The sequence below is a fragment of the Micromys minutus genome, assembly GCF_963924665.1.
Source record: "Micromys minutus genome assembly, chromosome: 31".
NCBI lineage: Eukaryota > Metazoa > Chordata > Mammalia > Rodentia > Muridae > Micromys > Micromys minutus.
Window position 1 is genome coordinate 219,487 of NC_137966.1, and position 23,567 is coordinate 243,053.

Sequence of the window (23,567 nt, forward strand, 5' to 3'; positions counted from 1 at the left end):
ACCAAAACCCATTAATATCATGCTTCTCTAAATACGGAGTGTCCAGTCATCTCTAAAGCAGGGTCCCCATGGTACATGGCTGAGAGGATATGTAAGCCAGCAAATGCTAGCTGTGTCTGGCACCAAGAAAGGTTTATATTATTGTCTGACATAATGAAGGGAATTGTTGGTCTTTGTAGTTGTAGATCATGTACCCTATAAATCATTTTCCCTCCCTCAAGTAGACTTAATAGGAATTAGAGAGAAGCTAGAGAGATTACTTAGAAGTCAAGCAGAGAATATCCAATAATTTTTTTTAAAAAAAGGTATCATTTTTGGAGGCTGTTTATGGGAACATGATTTATACCCTAAGTCATACATTAGAAGTTTTTGATCAGTTTCACCTCTAAATTTGTGTTTAAAAAAATGAATCTGCTCACAGGGTGCTATATTCTTAAAGCAGCAATTAGCTTGGGTTAGTTAGCTGCCCAGCTGCCCAGCATACTCCTTGCTGCTTCACTGCCTGACAGAGTTATCCCACTAGCCGCATTCTGCCTGGATCCAAGACACAAAAATACCTAGTGAGGACTGGTTTGCTTTGATGTGGTCCATAAAATGTTCCCAGGTCAAGGGAGACATGACAGCTTCTTCATTGCCTCAAACAACTCTTGTTTATAGGAGTTAACAATTATATAGTCCCTGCTTAATTATCCTATAAAACCCAGACCCATGTCCCCTTGATCATCCTGGCTGTTCTTTGATGGATCATCCTGACGTTCTTTATCCTGTACGATTATCTAAGAATGAAGTTAATGAATGTCCTGGCCCATGTCCCCAAGCCCAGAATCAATCTAGACTCTTGCTTACTTGAGCACATGGCTGTTACATGTCACATTACTTCCCAGAACTGTGCTTCTCTGCTACTCATGTGGGGACACATTCTAACTTGCGTGAGCTTTAGCCAAGACATCCTCAATATGTACTTATCTAATTTATTATTTTTGTGTGTACACATGTCATGGTGTCTGGTTCAGGCCATGGTGGGTGTGTAAAGGTCAGAGGACAACTTGTGCAGATCAGATCTCTCCTTTACTACGTGGGTTCCAGGGATTGAACTCAGGTCTTTTGGCTTAGCAGTGAGTGCCTTTACTCACTGAGCCATCTCACTGACCAATGGACTCAGATTATAAAGCAGTAGGTAGAAGATACTCATAAGGAAGTGGTATTTGAGAGTGACCTTGGTGACACTTGACCCTTTCTAACCCCCAGAAGGGTCTTGGACAGGGTAGAAAATATTTGGAAGTCCCTGAAATTCTCCCTTGTCGTTCTCTTCCTCTCCATTAGCGTGGAAGACAGACACTGCAGCCATGACCACCCACGTCACTTTGGAAGATGCCCTGTCCAATGTGGACCTGCTGGAGGAACTGCCCCTCCCAGACCAGCAGCCATGCATCGAGCCCCCACCATCTTCCATCATGTACCAGGTAATGGAAATAGCAGCATGCCATGGAGAGACCTGGATTCTGGAGGTCTTGTAAGAGGACCTGCCCTGAAGTACAGGGAGGAGGAAATCTGTATTGTGAAGGTGAAAGGTCAGGAGATGATGAAGTCCCTCTGCACTCTAGGAGCCCAGTGGAAGAAATAGATTAACTAACAAATGTGTACCAGGACCATTTCCTTCCCCTAGGGAGCCTTTGTTGATCTGTTCTGACCCCAAATTCCTTCTGGACTGTTCCTGTTATTGCACTACCAGGATTATGGCATCTCTGAGCTCATGAATTAAATATCACAGCTTAAAAGACTCCAGAGTCTGCCTGGGTAATTACTTTTCCTTCATGTGCATGACAAGAGCTCACATAAGCCCACACTGCAGCCCGTGGCTTGGGGAAATGGGTCAAGGTTGTTGGCTTTAGCCCTACCTAGATCAGATCTTTTGATAAACCCCCATTCCATTCCATACAGCTATGACTCTGGCAGGCCCAGTGAGGAGGGCATTCATGCAGCTAGAGGCAGCCTGGCCAAAGACCCTTGTCTGGGTGTACCAGGCTGAATGCCATGTTAAGAAGAAATGTGTTAATTTGGAAATTGGGGCTATACTGGGCTTTTTTTTTTTTTTTTTGTGCTAAGTCAACTGATGAACTATGAATAAATATAATTACATTTTTTTTCATTTCATTTAATAGTTAAATGTATTATTCACATACTTGAAGATTCATTTCCTAACTTTGATTTGTTTGTAGCTTTTAACATAGATCACAATTTTAATTTTATAAGTATATTTTAATTTTAGTTATATATAGATTTTCATTATAAACAAAATGGAAAATATAGCATAGAAATTTCTTATCCCAACATACCCTTCTCTGTGTTCATAAACATTTTATTTTATTAAATATATATGCATATATTTATTCTTTTTGCTAAAATAGGAAATATATCACGTATATTTCATCTTTTCCTTAAAATGTATTGTGGAGCCAGGTGTGGTGACTCACAGCTGTAATCCCAGCATTCAGGAGGCTGAAAGAAGAGGATTGCTGTGAGTCTGAGACCGGCCTGAGCTATAAAGAGAGCCTATATCTCAAAAATCACAGTGACAAAAGCTTCTGTGAATAGTACTTGGGCATCAGTGCAGTAAGGCCACCTTATGGTTAGGTGGCCCATGGGTCTTTCTAGCCCATTGTACAGACTGACATCTATTTCAGCTTTTGCTGGGTGTTTCCATTTTTCCCATTTGTTTAACTGTAAAAATTGCATCAGTGGCCTGACTTGTCCACTGACACCTGTGCACTCTCAGGCAAGTGTGTCAGAATGGTTGGATAAAAGCCATGCATGCCTTGACTTTTAGCAGCTGTTTGGACTTGCAAGGTTAGCTGGAGTACAGTTTCCTTGTGCTTAGATTTTTTTTTTAAATTCATGATGACATAGCTATAAAACAGATTAATGTCAGTACATTTATCACATGAACAAATGGGCAAAGTTTATCAGCAAAGAGCCTTAGTAACTGGAATTTAATAGTGTCGGTGCGGAATTAAACCGTTACTTCTGAGGCTTGGTTGAGTGAAATTGGTCACCAATGAGAAACAGGTGCTGCTCATCTGTCCTCAGCTGAGCTTTGGGTATGAGGTAATATTTGAAGCCATGGGGTAGTAGATTTCCATAGAAAGCTCATGGTTTTTGTTGGCAACTGTTTGTTCCCTAGACGCCCAGCCAGCTTGGATGTGTTTTCCAACAACCAAATGCCCTTCCTGTCCTCTACCCCCACAGGCTAACTTTGACACAAACTTCGAGGACAGGAATGCATTTGTCACAGGCATTGCAAGGTACATTGAGCAGGCAACGGTCCACTCCAGTATGGTAAGTCTCTGTGACCTACATGTGCAGGTGCATACCCTGCGGATGCAGGAGGAACCATGGGTAGCTTCCCATACCAGACCTGTGTTTAGCTACCCCAATATGCTCGGCCTTAGTCAGCTAGCCTATGAAATTAAGTTTCTCCTAAAAATGACAGTGACATGGTTTTGCAAGATTTTATTTATTGACTCAAGGAAGCTGCTGGCCTAAATCATTCATAAATGGAGTCAGGTGTTTTCCAATCCTCTTATGCTCTGACCCTAAAAGGACAGAATTTTCTTCTTCCCTTTTATCCCCATAGACATTTGCAGAATTCTAGATTCCTCATCTGTGGGACCCTGCATGTATTTCCCTGGATCATTTTCACTGTGTGGGATATGCATTGTGTGCCTGCTATGAGCTGATTCCAGAGTTAGTGTGGGGCCAGTCTCAGTTCTCAGTGAGTCAAGTAGGAAAGAGACTAAGTCAACCAAACACCTTTTCTATGTAAACATTTCAGGTTCATTGTCTCATTTAATCCTCAAACAGACCCTGTGAGGTCATTGGCAGCCCCAATATCTCAGTTGACCAATACTGGAGCCTCTCAACTGTTAAGAAATTGACTCAGGGTCTCACAGCTGAATGGTCGTAGTTCTAAACTTAGGACTCTCTGGTGACAAACCTTGACCCTCTGTACTATTTTTTGCAGGCAAATAAGGAAATATATAAATGTTCCACATTGTGATGTAAGTTTGGAGTTCAGCTTTTCAAGGGGCCTTGAGAAGGAAGCTTAGAAGAGGAAGCCATTTTTTTTAGTACAGCCTTAAAAGAGGGTAATGATAGGTATGTGTTGTGCACACTGCTCTTTGAAATGTATGCAGGGCAATCTGCTGTGTGAGAGCATCAGAGCCTCATTATAACCCTGGGGCTTGTAAAGGGATCATTATACTTATTGTAGAGATGAGAAGACTGAGGTCTGGAGAAATTAATAAGTGAGTTGCTCATGGTCGTACAGCTAGTAAGTCCTTGCATGAACCTGAGAACAGTCCTGACCTCTTTCTGTGGTTCTCTCCATCCCACAGAAGGTTGAAGCAGTCAGAGATGAGATGGGGAGGGGGCTAGCAGGTGTTTATACATGAGCAAAGATAGAATTCTCAGAATGCCCAAAATTGGGGTATGTCTGTGTGTGGTACTGTATTTATAGAGTACCTCATTTATAGAGAATGAGGTCTATACATGGAGATTATATTCCATGCCTAGGCTACCATAGCAAAATACCATAAGTGCATGGTTTAAATGATGGGTGTTTCCTTTCACAGCCCTGGAGGATGCGATTCCTGGACCAGATGTCAACAGGGCTGCTTTCTTCTGATGCTTCTCTGGTTACTCTGGCCTATTCTTCACACACTTCTGGTTGTCAGCTGTCTCCATATGTACCCAAGTTTCCTCTCTTTATAAGGATGACAGTCAGATTGAGTGAGAGTCTGCCCTTAGCTCCAGTCACCTTTCAAAAGGGCCCACTTAGAAGCAAAGTTGCAGTCTCAAGTCTAAGTGGCATGTGAGGAGCCTATAACAGGACTTCCATTCATTTTATCAAAGTGCAGATCAGAGGCTGGAGACGAAGCTCAGTTGTTTGGGTGATTGTCTAGATCTCCAACACCAAGTAAAGTGGGCGTAGCCTGGCAAAAGCTTGTAACCTCAACTGTGGGGAGGTAGAGGCAGAAGGATCAAAAGTTCATGATCACTTTCTAAGCTACTTGGGAAGCATGAAGCAAGCTAGGACTAGAGACCCCATCACAAACAAACAGAATAAATAAGTAAATAGCAGTGGAAATTTTTCAATCACAGGAGAGAAGGAGCCAAACTTTGGCTCAGCCATGCTTTATCCATAATTACTCTTGGAATGAGCTGTAAAGAGGAACAAATGGAACACATGCACTGGATGAGAGTCTCAGAATGATTATTACTGGAGGCATGAAAGGGTGGGGGCAGGGATTTTAGGGGACAGCTGAAACGATCATGCATGTGAGAGAAACCAGACATCAACTCCAGCTGGCATGTTTCTTTAGGGTGGGGGGAACCAGAACCAGAACCAGAACCAGACTTAGGTGTCTCAGAAACACCAGGTCAGAGGCTCAGACAGGCAAACCTGAAGGATAGACTGGCTCTAAACATGATTCTATTTGTTTTCTGATGTTGCTGTGACAAATTGCATAAAATTACTGGCTTAGTAGATAGATTGCTTGCCTAGCATTCATAAAGCCCTGTTTGGTCCCTAACACCCACAGAAACTGGGTATAGTGGTAAATGTCATAACCCTAGCTCGTGAGAAGTAGAGACAGGAAGATCAGAAGTTCAAGGTCATCCACAGATGCCTAGAAGTACATAGCTCTAGAATATATAATATACATATATTATACCTATATAATATACATACATACATATAATATACATATAATATATGTATATAAAAGGTGACCCTAAGAAGAACCAATAACTCAAAGTTCCCAAGGCCTCATCCGGAGCTCTTTCCGACATACCATCTTGACCTCTGTATTCTGGGCTTGTTATGTAACAGCCATGGCTGAATTGTCCAGAGGGCAGAGTACACATCTTGGTTCTCAGTCCTGTTTCTGGCACAGAGCCTGGGACCTGAAGATGCTTGCTACAGCCTTTTTTTCTTTTTTTTTTAACTGAATGAAATTATGTGCCCTGAGGGCATTTGGGGGCTGAGAATAGCCACGTGTTCCTTACATTACTGTCAGTTCCTCTTTTAGACATGTGTCTCAAATAGAAGAGAAAACAGTCTGGGTTGTTTCCACCTCAGGGACAGCATGTTACTGACTTCTTAATTAAGAATGGAAACTGTTGCTGTTGAATAGACTCACAATAAGTAGCAAACTCCAAGTTAAATACATTTCTATCCTAAAAATGTATTATAAAGTGAAATGATAAATAGATTTTAAAATGTAAGTTCATTTTCCCTAGATATATTTACAAGGAGAGGAAACATAATACTAATTCTTGTCTCCTAATAGTCTTTGAGGTATGCTTTCCATAATTGGAAACCATTTAAAATATATGTGTTGATATTTTAATCATCTTCACAGTATTATACAACTGTCACTGCCATATAATTTCATTACCCCATACAGACACCCTAAATGATTAACAGTCATTCCAGATCCTCTCCCCACGTGTTCCCATCAACTACAATCGGTCCATCTGTAAAGTTCTCCCTCTTGCAGGTATTTCGTCCAAAAGAATTGTAGAGTATGTGGCTCTTCATCTGGCTTTCACTGAAGTTCATATTTGATCAGATATTGTAAGATGTAAGGTGTATGCAACTTACCTGGGGACTTTGATGGAATATAGGTTCTTATTCATAGGCTCAGGCAGACTTGTCAGCAAGCTCCCCCTCCCCAGGTGATGCTGCTGTTGCCTGTCATGGTCCACATCCTGGGTGGTACAGATGAAAGTCTGGAGACATCTGTGGCCCTAGTGTTATGTCTCCCTGATGAATGTGCTCTGCCGTTCCAGAATGAAATGCTGGAGGAGGGCCACGACTATGCTGTCATGCTGTACACGTGGCGCAGCTGCTCCCGGGCTATCCCACAGGTGAGACCATTTTCTGCACTGCCCTCCAACTCGAGCCCAAACCAGAGAGCCAAGTTCTATGTGGTAGGGAGTAGATCTGGGCTTTTGACCCAAAGGGCTTCTGTAATGCTACTGACAAGCTCCACACCCAGGGTCTTAAAACCAATTTTCTGGTACATACTGTGCACAATATTTTATTTCAGAAGCAGTAGATGCCTCTTGCCACCTAGGCTGTTGCAAAAGATCTAAAGTAGCAAGCATGATATCGTCTCACTTCTTCACCTAAACCCTCTGCTTCAGATGGTTCTGGGTCTTTTTATTGCCACAAACATATTTTATAAATCCATATTGTTACCACAAACCCACATTGTTTCTCATTTTTTACACTCTTAGACTTGATGAAAATGCAGATAGTTTTATTATTACTGATATTTTTGCTTAATTAGTGGGTTCCATTGTAACAAAATCAACAATCAATGTGCACATCAAGTAAAAAGAGGCATTCTTCTCTTTTCCTTTTAACCCTCATATTTAGGAGCAGCTATTATTAATAAATTTTTTTGTACTTTCACATTTTCCAAGCCTGGTTTGGTTTTCCTAAACAGTTGTCTTAACATTTTTTTTGTTACCTTTATGTATTCTTTTCTTAGGAAGGTATGTATGTACCATGGCATATATGTGTCAGTCAGAGTACAATCTGTAGAAATTGGTTTACCCCCATTTAGACAATCAGGCTTGAAAGCAGGTACCTTTCTCCATTGAGCTGTCATCTGGCTAGCCTCAGAATTTTGTTTTTCTGGAGAAAGGTACTAAACTGGAGCTGTGGCTCATTGCTAAACATACTCAAGGTCTTGGTGCCTTGAGGCCTCAATTCTTTCCCCAACAGTGTAAAAACACAAAAACAAAAACAAAATAGGTATCAAATCATACTTAACTGTTCATGTCGTTTTTGCCTATCAGGTGTGGTGGTACCTATTCATAGTCATTCCAGAGATCCACCTTAGCCCTTCTAATGTTTGTAATGGTATATGTATACAAATTTATATGATCGTATCATTTTGTCCATTTAATGATCCACTGTCAGTTATCTAGATACTTATAACCATAAAAGATTATCCTTGTCCAGTGTATGTGGTGTTCACCAGTAATCCCAGCACCTAGGAGGAGGAGAAGGCAGGAGGATCTTTAGTTTCAGGCCAGCATGGGCTACATAGTGAGTCACTATTTAAAGAAAAAAAATGCACTGGCTCACTTAGCAGGCTTGCAGCATGTGTGTTCACAGAACATATGGCATGTGATACTAAGGGTACATGCTGACTAAAAGCACCAGGCAGAGGAAATGGGTTCCTGGATAACACAGCTTAGGTTATCCATCAGTAATTTGGATATGGCTGGAGAGCTTTGCTCCAAGCATTCACATAACAAGGGTAGACTGGTTCATACAAGGGCAGACTGGTTCATACAAGGGCAGAATGGTTCATGGTTTGTGCATCAGGATAAGGGAAGAGAATATTGCTGATCTCCATCAACACATGTATAGCCAACTATAAAGGTATAGGCCAACAGGAAAAGGAACAGAGCCCAGTATTGGGATCAGCTGGCTTCTTTACTACAGCCAGTCTCCAGGAAGCACCTGTGGGGCCTCTCAGTTGTCTACAGCTCCCTCTCATTAGGATGACCCTACCCATTGTCACCCATAATAAGATGCCACATGTGCACTACAGGTGAGCCATACTCATGAGATAGCAGCGGGGAGCCTGGATGATGAAGCTGCCTCTCATTTTCACAGGTGAAGTGCAATGAGCAGCCCAATCGGGTAGAGATCTATGAGAAGACAGTAGAGGTGCTGGAGCCAGAGGTCACTAAGCTCATGAAGTTCATGTATTTTCAGGTGAGTGGGGTGTGGGTGGAGGTGAGTGGGGTGTGGGTGGGTCCACAGCAGAAGGCTCACAAAGTCCCCCACCCCTCTACATCTAGACTTTGGTGCCGTGTCATTTTGTTTCTATCCAGCTAATATTTTTGAGAGCCACCTACACCCCTGTGGGTGAGCCAAGCCAACAGGTGTTCCCACCTCCACAGAGGATTCGTCCTAATAAGTATGTGTATGCTTTGAGCACAGAGTGACAAAAATACACAGTAGTTTTTAGGACATGTGAAGGGCGTGAGTAAAATACGATTTACAACAGTTGTGGGTTGCAGAGTATCTACTTGTTTAGGGACAAGGCATGGAGCTATGACCTGGGTGGTCATGGAAATGGCTCCAGGAAGATGGTGCTGCAAACCCCAAGGCTGGTAGTGTTTTCAAGAAATGGAGGATAGGAAGGGGGAGAGCTACAAAACAGTTAAAGCAAGGAAGTGATCCAAAGGGCAGCTGGAGGGGGACAGGGACCCATGAGACTAGCACTGTGGGCCTGGAGCTTTGGATTGGATGATGTGGGCTGACCTGAGCTTTTAGGATATCTGACCAATAGGTAGGAAATGCTTGGGAGATGGAGGTAGGAAGTGGCTGGGATAGAGGAAAGAGGAGCTGGGAGGAACTCTAGAAGAGTCATTTTTAGAGGAGGAAGAACAGGGAGAGCACCAAGGGTCTTTACAGTGATGAGGAAAGCTAGGCAATAGCATAAAAGGACAGGAGGTGTGAGCAGCCAGTCACTTCCTGGAGTCTCAGTGGAAACTGCGAGGATGGCAGGGAACACTTCAAAGCTGGTCTGTACCCCACAGTGGGTGACATAGCATACACAACCCACACCCTACATATTTTCCATTCATAGAGTGTTGACAGTAACCAGGACCCACCATGTAGTCAGTGTCTAGGCAGAAATGGGACAGCACTGGGGAGGTGCCTCAGTGTGGGTAAGGAACAATGCTAGGTCAAAACCCAGCTCTGCAGTTTTCTAACTGTGTGTAACTTACTTCTCACATGCACACATACACATGTGCGCCCACACAGACAGGTGCATGCACACACCAGCACAGAGAAATGAAGCCTGCTTCTCAGGGTGGTGGAAAAGATAGACACTCTCTCTGTAGGAGCCCAGGAAGGCCCTATGACAGCTTCAAGAGTTTCGTCGTGGTTGTTAGAATCGCAGATGGCCTGACACCCCTGAGCCTAAAGTCTCTTCTGGGAAGCAAATCCAAGAGAGAAGAGCCATCAGAAACTAGGTGTGAAATGAAGCACTTCCCCAAAAGAGGTGCATATGGAAGGAAGGGTCTGGGATGATTCACAGCCACGTGTCCAGCACTGTGGCTGTGAATGAAATTCTTCAGCAACACGAGGCTCACTCCAAGCAGCCACCATGGCCATCATAGTAGTTACTCTAATGCCTGATAAAGCATCTCCAGGAATCTGAAGGAAGGGCAGGCTTACTTGGCTCACAGTTTAAAGGTACAATCCATCATGACAGTAAAAGCGTGTTGCAGGAGCGTGAGGCAGCTGGTCAGGTTGTGCCCAGGTCAGGAAGTGAGCTGGTGCTCAGCTCACTTTCTTTTGTTAACTCAGTCTGGGCCATGCTATATACCTTGCACACATTCAGGGGAAGCTTTCCCTGTTCAGTTAGGCCTTTCTGGAAACATTCTTCATAGACACATCCAGGGGTATGTTTCCATGGCGAATCTAAATCCCATCAAGTCAAAAGTTGAGAGTAACCATTACACCACTGCAAGCATTGCTGGTGGTGAACAATTCCATCATGAAAGAAAGCCTAACCGAACTGACTGTGGCCTGCTGGTCCTTGATGAGAGGAGCTGGCAGTTGGGCACGGTAGGCCTTGGGAGTAGAATAGAGCTCACATCTGCACACAGAACCTCTTCTCCACACACCTCCTTCCCTGTGTTCTTTTTCTTCTTCTTCCTCCTCTTCAGCTTCCACTTAATCCTCCTCCTCTTCCTCCTCTTTCTCTTCTTCCTCCTCCTTCTCCTCCTCCTCCTATTGTTCACTTCCCCCTCCATTACTACTGTTGTTTCTTCTGGCTTTTGAACTACCCCCCATCACACACAGACACACACACACAGACACACACATACACACACACACACACACACACACACACAGGTGACAGATTTTTTTTTTTGAGATATCATATTTACTCTTGTGATTCCTCCAGGCAGAATGTCCGCCTAGCATGCTTTAGTGTCCACAGAGCTGGATGTTCATCACGCAATCTATTCTAGAATGTTTTCACCCCTCTGAAAGAAATCTCCTGAGCCATCACCCCATACTACCTCATCATCTTCTCCTTCAGCCTTAGGCAACTACTAAATGACTTTTTATCTCTGTGAATTTCCTGTTTGGACATTTCCCTACAAATGAAGTTATTCAGGACATGACTTTTCAGGCCTGGCCTTCTGCAGTTGGCAGGGTATTTTTACCTGTCATCTGTACTGTAGCAGGTGACAGAATCTAATTGGTTTTGTTGTTGTTTTTATTTTGTGATGGAACACCATGTCACTGTTACTGTGCACACATATACACTGTATTTTTTTCACCCATTAACCAGGTGATAGATGTGGGTGTTTTCCTCTTCAGGTCTGTTAGGGATAAAAGCTAGACACATATAAGAGCTTCTGTGTCATTATAGGCTCTTCTGTTTCTCTTGGGTTGTGGCTGGTTAGGGTTTTGTTAACTTGACATAAGCTGGAGTCATATGGAAAAAATGATTGACTGATGAGATTTCTCTACTGATTGATCTATAGGCAAGTCGGTGGAGACTTTTTTTTTTTTTTTTTTTGATTATTGATTGGTGTGGGAGGACCAACTCACTGTGGGCTGCAGCACTCCTGGGCATGCTATCCTAGATTATCTAAGCAGCAGACGGACGAATCAGGCTGTGGGCCCTCTGTGGTCTCTGCTTCAGTTCCTGCTTCTGTTTTCTTGTCTTGGGTTCCTGTCCCAACTTCCGTCAGGGTGGACTGTAAGCTGTGAAATGAAGTAAATCTTGTCTTTCCCATGATGCTTTTCACCATGGTGTTGTTTATCACAGCAGTAGACAGCAGACTAGGAAAAGCAGATCCCTGTGAGTAGAGTGCTGGGTCACTCAGTGTCTCCACCCTAGGTGTGCATGTTTCCTAACTGCCCCTGCAGTCTGCTGTTACCTCTTCAACCACTGTATGACTGAGGCACACTATCACTGTCTGATGCAGGCCATACTAGAATGCTAGAGCTCCAATGTTCCCCAGATCATTTGGGGTCAAAGCACAAACCCTCATAAGAGCCTCTAAGAGCATACAGCCTCTCCATTGTTGACTCTGTTGCTTCCCTGTGCTCACTATAGCCCAGGCCAACCCCACGCTTCCTTAGGCCTTGGACAGCCTTGGGGCCCTTGCAAAGCAGCTCATGCTTCCTTCCTTCCCTTATCCCTATCTTTCTCCTCTTTCAAATTATTTCCTTAAAAGGTCATTTCTTGGTGATTTCAGTCTTTCTCCCTAGAGGAACAGTTCTTGTGAGCCCTTCCCAACCTCCATCCCTTCTTCATTTCCTGCCATATCAAGTATGAAATTCTGCTGCAAAGAATGTATTTTGTTTTCTACTAACTAATTGGAATACAATTCTTAGGGCAGTTTATTTTCCTTGTTTTGATTTTTACTTGACCTCAGTCCTTAAATGGCTGCATAGTATATAGTAGATGCTCAATAATCAGTTGCTCGTTGGATGAACCAAGATCTGTCTCTCCCTGTATTTCACACATTGGGAACATGGTGCTTTTTAGCACCTAATTCCTAAGGTATACTCACTTGAAACAGGTCCCAGCACGCTATTGCATTAGCTTCAGAAACAGGGACATCTTAGAGAAAGACTGGCACAGCAGCTGAGCCCTTACACTGTTTTCTGTCCCCAGCGCAAGGCCATTGAGCGCTTCTGTAGTGAGGTGAAACGTCTGTGCCATGCGGAGCGCAGGAAGGATTTTGTCTCCGAGGCCTACCTGCTGACCCTGGGCAAGTTCATCAACATGTTTGCAGTCTTGGATGAGCTAAAGAACATGAAGTGCAGTGTCAAGAATGACCACTCTGCCTACAAGAGGTCAGAAGCCCTGCCTGTTCCCTGGACCCTTCTCACCAACTTATTTCCTAATAATAGAGTAGCCTTTCTCAAACCCAGCTGTTGTGTCAGGGTGATCTGAGGAAGACATGTCCAAGCTGGGACTTCAGAAGAATTGATGTTGGTTGGCTAGACTTGATGTCCCAAGATGGAATCTGGTCCTCACCTTCCCCCATCTAGAGGACAGAAGCGATTTCTGCCATGTCTACAGGACAGCAGAAAGATTATCATATGGCATTGCATTGTTGTTTTCTGTGAGAAACAGAAGCCATCTTTTATGTCCCAGAACTGAAAAGTCCAGGCATACATTTCTCTAGTTATCCCAGCAGCCTAATTTGGCTGGATCTCTTTTACCACCTCTCTGCCAGACCTGCCTCTCCATGGTCTCCTTTCTCAGGCAGGCCCCTGCTGTGGCTTCTTGTGAGCCCATAGCATAACTCCAGGTTTTCTGAAATGAGCACCTCCTTCCTCATGCATGCCACGTTCTCGCTAAGGTTGCTAATTGATCCAGTTTGCTAATCTCTCTGTCAGACACTGGGTCAGGTGGAGGCAATCTGAGTGTATGACAGAATTAGTTGAAAAAAGGGTTTAGGATTTGGAGGTGGCTATTCATTTCCAGAAGCCAGGATATAGCCACCCAAAGACAGGGAACACTGCAAAATGGCAGATCCTGGCGGAGTTGGTTGAGACTGTGCTGAATGCCAGTGTCTTCCTATACCTCCTGGAAGGGTTGCCCACATCACTGTCAAAGAAGGACCCTATCCCTGTTTCACCATACCTCTCTCAGATTTCAAGTCAGCTACAGAAAGAGGAGGGCAAATGTGAAACCTGGATTGCCCAATAGTTAGAGCCCATCTCAAGGCCAACTCAAGATATCACAGATGGTCACCAGCACAGCATCCTTCCCCATGTACTTCCTGTTATGGCCCACCACTTCCATCATGACCACAGCCAACATCTGTGTCCTAAAACCTGTTCTCACAAGTTATTGTGACATGAGCTATGCCTTGCTGGGTTAAGTTGGGACACGGTTAAACCCAGCCTGTGTTCTCTGTTTTCCTATGCAGTGCTGTGCATGAGAATTTTGAAGGAAAGCCAGAGCTGTGATCTGTGCTACAGGAGAATCATCAGCTGGGCCGAGTGGCATAGGACTGAAATCCTTGGTAGTTTTCATCAGTTCAAGGCTTAGGCTATAGAGTGAGTTCAAGGCCAGCCTGGAAAACTTAGCAGGACCTTATCTCAAAAGTGAAAAATAGTAACAAGGTTAGGGACATATTTCAGAGGTCAAGTGTTCGCTCAGCATGCACTATGCCTTGCGTCCAATCCCTGGGACTACAAACCAACCCAAAAGTAGGATGCTGAGGTTCTCCTATAATGAACAGAACACATGGAAAAAATGAAGCTTTCTGCCTGTGATCGTTCTACTGGACTCACTGTGCAGCTTCCTGGAGGTCCTGGCCAGGCTCAAGGACACTGCCCCCACTGTCTCATTTCTTCCTGGTTTCCATTAAATGCCCTGAGACTCTGGTAGGTTTTTGCTTGTGTTTTCATGCCCTTTAACTCCCAGCAGCTGTCATGAGGGTATAATCGGCCTGAGAGAAAGGCCTGCCAAACATATTTTCCTTTGACCTTGGGGTCACCTTTAGTGTTCAGAGCCTCATGACATTAGGATGGGGTCTCTTGTTGGCTGGGTGGGAGCAGGCTCCTGTGTACTCTGTTATTGCTTCTTTTCTGTTTTTTAGAGCGGCCCAGTTCCTAAGGAAGATGGCGGACCCCCAGTCCATCCAGGAATCTCAGAACCTGTCCATGTTCCTGGCCAATCACAACAGGATCACTCAGGTGAGGACAAGCCCCCTGTTGGTCCTGTCTGGAATCCCAAGGAAACAATACTAGAGCCCAAGGCTCAGAGGACACCAAAGGACAGGACACAAGCTCAATCCACATTTGTCTCCACTGCCCTTCATGAGAGTAAAGCTACAGCCAGTGACCTCCCCCTTCCTGGCTCTCTGGAAGCTTCCCAGAAAGAACTGTGGGCCTCACATTAAGCTCTAGGTTGAGAACAAGCCTTAATATAGGTCCATTATCATACTTTGGCAAAGTCAGAGATTCAGTTTACTCATCCGTAAAGTGGGTATATTATTTTGAGACTTTTATGAGAATATACCTCACAGGACTAGCTTGGAAAATAAATGAAGTAGATATAAAAAACCCTCAGAACATGACCAAGAACTTGGGAAGGCACAGTTATAGTTACCACCACCAGTTTGCCAGGGTGTATCCACTGGGCCTCTCTCCTTCCATTGTGACCATCATAGCTGGATCTATCTCTTCAACAGTTTGGTAACAAGAGTGTCTGCAGGACCCAGGCCAATACAAGAGGGACTGTGATGTTCCCAAGGCATCTCAAAGGCCTGGCCATAGTAGTAGGGCCTTTTTTGTCACTAGAGAAGGATATGAAGTCTTAGCCCCCTGCTGTCTGTGGAGAGTTCCCCCAATGCTATCCATGAGTATCCTGTAGTAGTCCAGTTGGTCTCTGGGGAGAAAGGGATACAGAGAAGCCTTCCTTACCTGTTTTGATGCTCCTGAATCCTGCCAGGAAAGAGATACCTACCTAGTCTTACTTCTTCCCTGGGTGGTTTCCCCTTTCTTTGTCTGAAGAAACCTCACAGAGACCCTCAAAACTAAACTACAATTACTGTGGGTCTGATCACTGTAAAGCTGGGCTCAGAACTGGCAGAGTTAGTGTGGGAGACTCAAGGGGTTAGGTTCCTGCTGGGAGAGGTAAACAGGGACAACCAGTTAATGCCTAACATTCAACAGGAGTCAGGTGCCAGCAGGTGCTGGCAGGAAAGCTCCCTCCTCCTGGGACCTCAGTAGGGACCAAAGTGCTCATTCATTCTGCCCAGCTCTGGGCCTTCTGGGTGGTTCAGGAAGATGTTTGCTCTGCTTGACCAGTGGGTGGCGATGTTGTTTAGTGTCTTCACCAGCAACTGGAAGTGATCCCTGGCTATGAGGAGCTGCTGGCTGACATTGTCAACATCTGTGTTGATTACTATGAGAATAAGATGTACCTGACACCCAGTGAGAAGCACATGCTCCTCAAGGTAAAACTTCCCCTTCTCACACTGCTTCCTTCCAGGTGTGTGTGTGTGTAATTCTTCAGGAGCCTTCCATCTTTTTTCTTTTTCTGAAGACTTATTTTTATTATTTTAAATATGCATGTGTGGTGTGTGCATGTGAGTACTTGGATCCTTAAAGGCCAGAAGTGTCAGGTATCTTAGAACTGGAATTATGGGCTATTGTGAGCTGCCCAACATGGATGCTGGGAACCAAATTCATGTCCTCTCCAAGGGCAGTAACTGTTCTTCACACACTGAGTCATCACTCCAGCCACACCTTCTTTTCTGACAAACTGTCTCTCTCTGGGATCTGGGGTTCACCCATTAGGCCTCGATATCTGACCAGCAAGCTCAGGAATTGGCATGACTCTACCTGTTCAGCATAGGGGTTCCACATGTGCACCACAAAACCAATTTTTACATGGGTGCTAGAGATTGAACCCAGGTCTTAGACTTGTGCTACAAGCACATGACTGATGGGGCCATTTTAGCCACTATGTTCAAGACTGAAAGTGATATTGGGGTTCTTTGAGGGCATCCCATGGTGGAACTATTGTGTACAACCACCAGGATTCAGTCTTGGAGCCTCTAAAGATCTAATCCAATGATTTTCCAAGAGGCCTTGTCTTTATGAGGTTAAGTTTCAACCCCTTTTTATTCATTACTTCTATATTTTATTTTTGAGACATTCTCTCTGTAGCCCAGGCTGGCCTTAGATTCTCAGTTTCTCACCCTCAGCCTCCCAAATGTTTGGGTTACAGGTATATGCTACCACCTCCATCAGGTTTCACCCACTTAGTGTCATTGCCCTATGACTTTGAGGCTTAAATGCTTACATGAGTTCAGGGGAATGAAATGTATTGATATCATAGCACAGGGCAGTGTGTGGCTTTTGTGACTTGCTCACTCCAGCTTCCTTGGGTTATCAGTTCACAAGCCTTCCTCTCTTCACCTGCCTTGAACTGTGTGCATGGATCTTTGCAGTTGGTTGATGAGCTTAGATGCCACCAGGGGGCACTGGAAGCCCTTACAGGACAGTTGGTGCTGTTGCAGGACAGAATGCACCAGGCAGGAAGCAGCTGTCATAGACATCCTCTGCTTCTTCTCTTAGCTACGCCCACCATGAGAAATAACAAAACAGAAAGGAGTGACTTCCTGTGTCTCCACAGCTGTCCCTGTTCCTGTGGCTGCTCTTTTACCTAAAGGGACTAGTAAATGGGCTGACAGATCAAGACTATCAGCATCTTCAGATGGAGGTCTGCTCTTTGACAGTGGCCCCCATGACTCTCCCAGGAGCCTTTACATTGTTGTTTTTCTGGGGTATTTTATGTCATTTATCATTATTCCAGTGTCTGTCTCCTGACACCTCTGGGAAACAATAAGGTCTTTCCTATCTCAGAGGATTCATAAGTGCACATTTGGATGGAGATCTGGGGCTAACCCTTTGCAGATAGTCTTTTCAGCATATGTGTGTGGTTCCAGCAAGCTCTCTAGCCTCTCTATGTCTCTGATTCTTCATCTTTAGAACCAAGACTACACTTGTTAAACCCATAACTGCTGGCCCAGAATATACTGTAATAATATATTAACTTTCTTATTGAGATTAGGCATGTGCTTTTGTTTTAATTTGGAGATAATGTTATGATTTTGAAGTAACATGCATGTCCTTACAAGAGGGCAGTGAATTTGTGCATGTTCACACGTATGTGCACACTTGCATCACTAACCCCTATGTTTGTTAGTCACTCCAGAGATATGATGAGTTTTGTACTTGGCCCCTTTCTTATTCTAGGTGATGGGCTTTGGTCTCTATCTGATGGATGGAAATGTCAGTAACATCTACAAACTGGATGCCAAGAAGAGAATCAACCTTAGCAAAATTGATAAGTTCTTTAAGGTTAGTAATTGGAGCTGGGGCAAGGCAGGAGAACCGAATTGCTAGAGCCTAGATCCCTGGGGGAAGGAAGGGATGGAATTAGCCAGAAAGCTGTGGAGATGGTCATGGACATCTAAAGATTCTCGGGGGAGAGATAAAAGCACAGGCCCCAGCACTCTCACTGAACAAGGTCTACTGCCCACATATGGGTGATGCCCAGCCTCTGGACTCAGCTGGGATTCCATGGAAGCCGTGTAAGTCTTCCTGCAGGCTCCATTTCCCTTTTCTAAAATCTTTCATCTAAAGACAGAGTTAAATCCTAGAAGACAAAGCCTGTCTTAATTTTTATTATACCCTATAGCTCATGGAAGCAAGACTAAAGACTAGAATTTTTTTTTAAGGTTTACTTTTATCTTACGCGTATGGGTGTTGTGTCTGTGTGTGTCTGCACCATGTGTATGCAGTGCCCACAGGGATCAGAAGAAAGCATTGGATGTCTTAGAACTGTAGTTACAGATGGTTATGAGCTGACATGTGGATACCTGGCTTCAAACCCTGCTCCTGAAAGAGCAGCAAGTGCTCTTAACTGCTAAGCCATTTCTCCATCCCTGAAACACTAGACTCTAAGTGGATTCATATTTGCCATTTTAGCTTCTCTGGAGCCCATGACAGTCCACCTGCCTGCACTATTTAGGCACAGTAATTAACAGCATTCTGCTTAAGTGCATCTCCTCAAGCACCTCTTAGATCTGAACATTTGGCCCTAAAACATTCTAAGAAAAACTTGCAGGTAAATTTTAAGTCTTTGGAGTTTGAACAAGCAGATGTCACATCTGGTCTCTCATTCTGACTTGACTGTACTTTTGAGTCCTACAGATGTGAGATCTGTCCTGAGGGATGTTGTGTTGTGACAGATACTAGGTGAGATTTAAGGAGAAATGTCAGTTACAGGGGTCTTGTGGCTTGATTTGTTAGCTTTTCTCCAGAGGTGCCCCTGGTTAAAACAAGCCCCATGTTGGAAAACTGCTATGTCTGCCTTCAGGCAGCAAGAAGGAAGGTAGAACTAGGCCTACACAGAGCCAGGGTTTAAGCTGGCTCTACTACCTTATGAGTACCTTTGAGAAAGTCATAGACTAGGCCTCCTCGAGCCAAGGGTTGTGATCCTGGCTCTCACTCTCTATCTGGTCTGGTTTTCTGAACAGACCAAGCTCCCTATGTGCTAATCCCTGGGTTGAGTACTATGGGAGACTGGACCGACTCTACTTGGTTATATGTGGATGGAGACAGTACTTAGAATTAAACTTAGGGCCTTGCCCATGAGAATTAAGTCCTCTATTACTAGGTATATTCCAACTTTTTTCTTTTCTCTCTCTCTCTCTCTCTCTCTCTCTCTCTCTCTCTCTCTCTCTCTCTCTCTCTCTCTTTCTCTCTCTCTCAATGTTTTAAGACAGATTCTCACTGCGTTGCACATGGAGCCTGTGAATATAAGAACCTCTTGCCTTTGAGTCATGAATACCTGAGATTACAGGTCTATGCAGCCAGGCTCGGTTGAGATAGTGTTTGTAAAGTGCCTGGTCCTGTGTTCACTTCAGGAGAGTCAAATGTAGGAAGACAGTAGCCTTCCCTTCACATGTCCTGAGCTATCTGCACTTTAATGTTAGGTATCAGGTGACAGTCTCTGGTGCCAACCCAGGCAGTAGCCTGCTGCCATCTGCTGTTAGTCATGTTTGGAACAGCAGAAATCTTCTGAGCTGTAGAAAGGACCCTGTGTAAGGAGGCTAGCTATCTGGTCCTTTGCTTCATCTAGTCACCTATGTGACCCTGGAAAGACTGCTTTCTGATGTCAATTGCTTGAAGTATACAGTTTGTTGAAGGCAGGGGAAGGACCTGATGCTTGCTGGGATTCCTCTGGATGCCAGGACCCCATGGCTACCCCATTAGGAACATTTCAAGCTACTGGCCCCATATCCATACTGAAGCCTTCCACCCTGACGGTACAGCAGCCCCAACCTGCAGGTGCCATCTCACATGCTCTGTTTGCTTCCTTTGCAGCAGCTGCAGGTGGTACCCCTTTTCGGCGACATGCAGATAGAGCTGGCCAGATACATTAAGACCAGTGCTCACTATGAAGAGAACAAGTCCAAGTGAGTGCCTGCCGTAATGTCTCTTGGCTCCTGTGAGGACGCCCAGCCTGGGCAGGAAGCTGAGGGACCACTTCAGTCCTTCCTTCCTCTCCAGAGCCCTGGGCAGGTGGATTCCTGCAGTGCCAGGAGGGGGAATAGCTTGGGTGCTCTGAGCCCTTTTGCACCAGCCCTTAGCTGCCAGGCTCTAAAGGGCTCAGAGCACAGCCACATCCCTTGTCCTGCTCTGTGGTGACCCCCTCCCCTCAGTGGGACAGCAGGAGTCTAATGATGGCAGCAGTCATCACCCTGGTTCAGGTCTCTGCTCAGGTTTTGTGACTCTGCAGTAAGTACCTGGTTAACAGTGTGGGTGTGACTTGGATGGTTTCAGCTGTGGCCTGGGTTGGTAACTTCCCACTGTGTCATCTAATAAGCCATGGTTCTAGGGAATTTATGCTAAGGCCTGGGGGTAAGTCAGTGGCTCCCTGGGGGAGGTTAATCTGGCTCCAGCCTTAGCCCCTCTGATCTCAGAATCAGATCTACATGCATATTAACTGCAACTAAGAGACCATGGCTTATCCATGTGGATCTGTCCTTGCTGACACTCTTTGGTCAGTGTCTTTCTTAGTTTTGCATTGCTGGCAATTAAACCAGAGGTCTTTTACATGCTGGGCAAGCACTCTACTACTGAACTACAGCCTTACTTTTTATTTGGGGTCATTACTCATTAAATAAATTCTGTCTGTAGTCTAGGCTTACCTTGGCCCTGTGATTCTCTTACTGTAGCCAGTCTGAATAGCTGGGATTAAAATGATACCAGCAGAGCCTGGGTGTAGTACAAGCACCTATAATCCCAGCAGTTGGGAGCTGGAGGCAGGAGGATCAGGAGCTCAAGGCCAGCCTCAGCTATAGTAGAACCCTGTCCCCCCAAAACTAAGATATCTGCTTCGAGGTTCTTGACCTATATTTACCTGGAGTCACAGAGATAAGTCCTTGGGGAAATTCATGTATGGCAGTCTTAGAGAGAGAGGCTGGTTGGGCAGATACCAGTTTATCTCCAGGCAGAGTCAGAAGTTTGAGCAACAGTGTCCTTATACAAGTAGCTCAAGATGAAAAGCTAGCAGAGTCTAAGCTAGAGGAAGGCTCACTACTCATAATCCTGAAGAGATTCCCTTTGCATCTTCTTTTGAATCAAAGTTCTGTCCAAACCCTTCACCTGCCTACTGGCTTCCCATTTTCTTGGGTTGTCTATTGAGCCTCTAGTTCTGGACAGAGAAAGGGGGCAGAGAGTGAAGGCTTTTCTTTATTTATTTTCTCCTCTCCATTCCAGGGTGATTTCCCTAATGACGTCTTTCAAGAAGACACAAGAAAAAAGAGAGGAGAGGAGGGAGGAGAAAGGGAAAAGGGAAGGTAGGAAGGAAGGAAGGAAGGAAGGGAAGAAGGAAGGAAGGAAGAAGTAGTGGGGAAGAGGTACCAACCACACCTCTCAAAATGATAGGAAGTCTCTCATCATGGGTACATCCATGTCACCAGGTCCTTGTTGGGAAAGACAGGGAGGTTGCCCACCTTGGTTTTGCTTGGCTGTGATTTTTATCCTTTTATGGCCACAGAGGCTGTGATCTTGACTTTTGCCTTCTCACTTACCTGGTGAGTATCTTTGCACTGGTGTCCAGAAACACCTGTGGTAAAAACTGGAGAAGGCAGAGACAGGATTCTTCTTTCTAGCCATGGTGCCTACAGAGCAAGCTCTGGGACACAGGTGGTCACTTTACCATTTGGTTTCACCCGGAAGAGCCAGCTATGTTGTCTTGACCAGGAGCAGCTAGTGTGCAGAAGGAGCCTATCCCACGAAGGTGCCAGGAGCCGGGACCCACACACAAATCTTGTGGTTTTCTCCCCCAGGTGGACATGCACTCAGAGCAGCATCAGCCCCCAGTACAACATCTGTGAGCAGATGGTTCAGATCCGGGATGATCATATCCGCTTCATCTCTGAGCTGGCTCGCTATAGCAACAGCGAGGTGAGTTCTGTGGCTGGTCCCAGACCCACAGCTGTACAAAGAGGCTGGGCAAGAGCAGGCAGAGTGGGGTAGGGGGAACACACTGCTGGTGGCAAGCAGATGCCTTGCTGGAAGTGTGGGTTCAATGTCAGACTAGGATGGATGCTCAGTATCTCTGTGCCTTGATTCCTTCATCTGCAAAAAGGGCAAATTTGCTAGTTATGCCTGAAGAGGATGGGAGTGGAGAGGGAGTCAGTGATGGAGAGAATATTGTTAACAGATACAGAGGTACAATTGGATAAGAGAAGAGATAGTTTCTTTCTTCTTGGGGTATTTGTACTTTTATTAAATAGCAAATATTTAAGAAAATATGGGTTTAAAATAACCAAGTTTTAATATTCTATCATATAGTAGAGTGCCTCTGTTTGATAATAATTATGGTCCTTCATATGAGGAAAAGCCATCAGAGGTGATAGATATACCAGGTAGCCTATCAGATCATCACATAGTGTATACATGTGTTGCCTGTTTACACTGTGTCCCATAGATATCTACAATTACTGTGCCAATTAAAAATAATTCAGACATCTTTTAAATGGAGGTAATGACAGAGTTTAGGTTGAAAGAGTCATTAAGATAATCAATGGGGTGACTGGCACATGTATTAATGCCTGGAATAGAGTAAGGTAGAATAACCATTCATCGGCTGCACAGGATTCATCATCCCATGTCACCTTCAATGGCTAGAGATGGTGTTGTGAATGCTCTGCTCCTAATGCTGTTAAACATGCATAGCTATGTAATAATATATGATCTTTGCAAAACTAATGTCAGTGGAATCCAAGAAAAAGAAAAAAGCCATAAAGGGCTGTGGAGATGGCTCAGTGGGTAAAATATTGTCATGCAAGAAAAGGAACAATTGAGTTAGGATCTCCAGAACTAACACAAAGCACACGGCTGCAACCTCAGAGCTCCTGCAGAAACATAGGATGTGTGTGGACAAGACAGCCTGGAGAATGCAATGGCAAGCAACAAAGAGAGCCTGTAGCAGAGAAAACGGAAAGTGCAAGCTGACACCTGCAGTAGTCCACATATGCATGTTCCATAAAGATAAGACCGTATCAACTATATAATATTAATTCACTGACAAAAAATTAGATATACAAAACCAATCCAATAGAATTCTACCATCTCAGAACTAACTTTGATAATATATGTCTTTGTAGGCACCTTCCCATAGATGCCTTTCTCACAGGTACATAACAAGTGTTTAATCCTAAATAGGTCCCCAATCTTCCATATTGTGGCAGTTTTGCTCACTGGCACCACCGTGTGGCCAACGTTCATAGCAATTATCCTTTTCCAAACCCCAGCTCAGGAAGTTTCTGTGATCATAACCCAGCTCGTTTGAAATGTCTGACAAAATACAGGCAGTGTGGTCAGTAAGCCCAGAGTTCACAAGGACCAAATCTAGTCCAAACCTTTATCTGTCTTTCTAGATGTGTCAGTA

The 23,567-nt window shown here is 44.5% G+C and overlaps 1 protein-coding gene across 3 annotated transcripts in view; it reads left to right on the top strand.

The window, feature by feature from the left end:
* Positions 1–1,346: 1,346 nt before the first annotated feature.
* Positions 1,347–23,567, top strand: part of CYFIP2 (cytoplasmic FMR1 interacting protein 2) — a gene marked incomplete at both ends in the record, with an annotated part of 95,106 nt that continues 72,885 nt past the window's right edge. For 2 of the 3 annotated variants that reach the window (XM_080942033.1, XM_080942034.1), the window contains 10 exons: positions 1,347–1,463; positions 3,247–3,336; positions 6,853–6,930; positions 8,699–8,800; positions 12,744–12,925; positions 14,686–14,782; positions 15,919–16,047; positions 17,855–17,959; positions 19,991–20,082; positions 21,961–22,078. In XM_080942033.1, the coding sequence (XP_080798159.1) occupies positions 1,347–1,463; positions 3,247–3,336; positions 6,853–6,930; positions 8,699–8,800; positions 12,744–12,925; positions 14,686–14,782; positions 15,919–16,047; positions 17,855–17,959; positions 19,991–20,082; positions 21,961–22,078 (1,110 nt within the window). The remainder of the gene's footprint in view (positions 1,464–3,246; positions 3,337–6,852; positions 6,931–8,698; positions 8,801–12,743; positions 12,926–14,685; positions 14,783–15,918; positions 16,048–17,854; positions 17,960–19,990; positions 20,083–21,960; positions 22,079–23,567) is intronic. The other variant, XM_080942035.1, reaches the window with a different exon arrangement.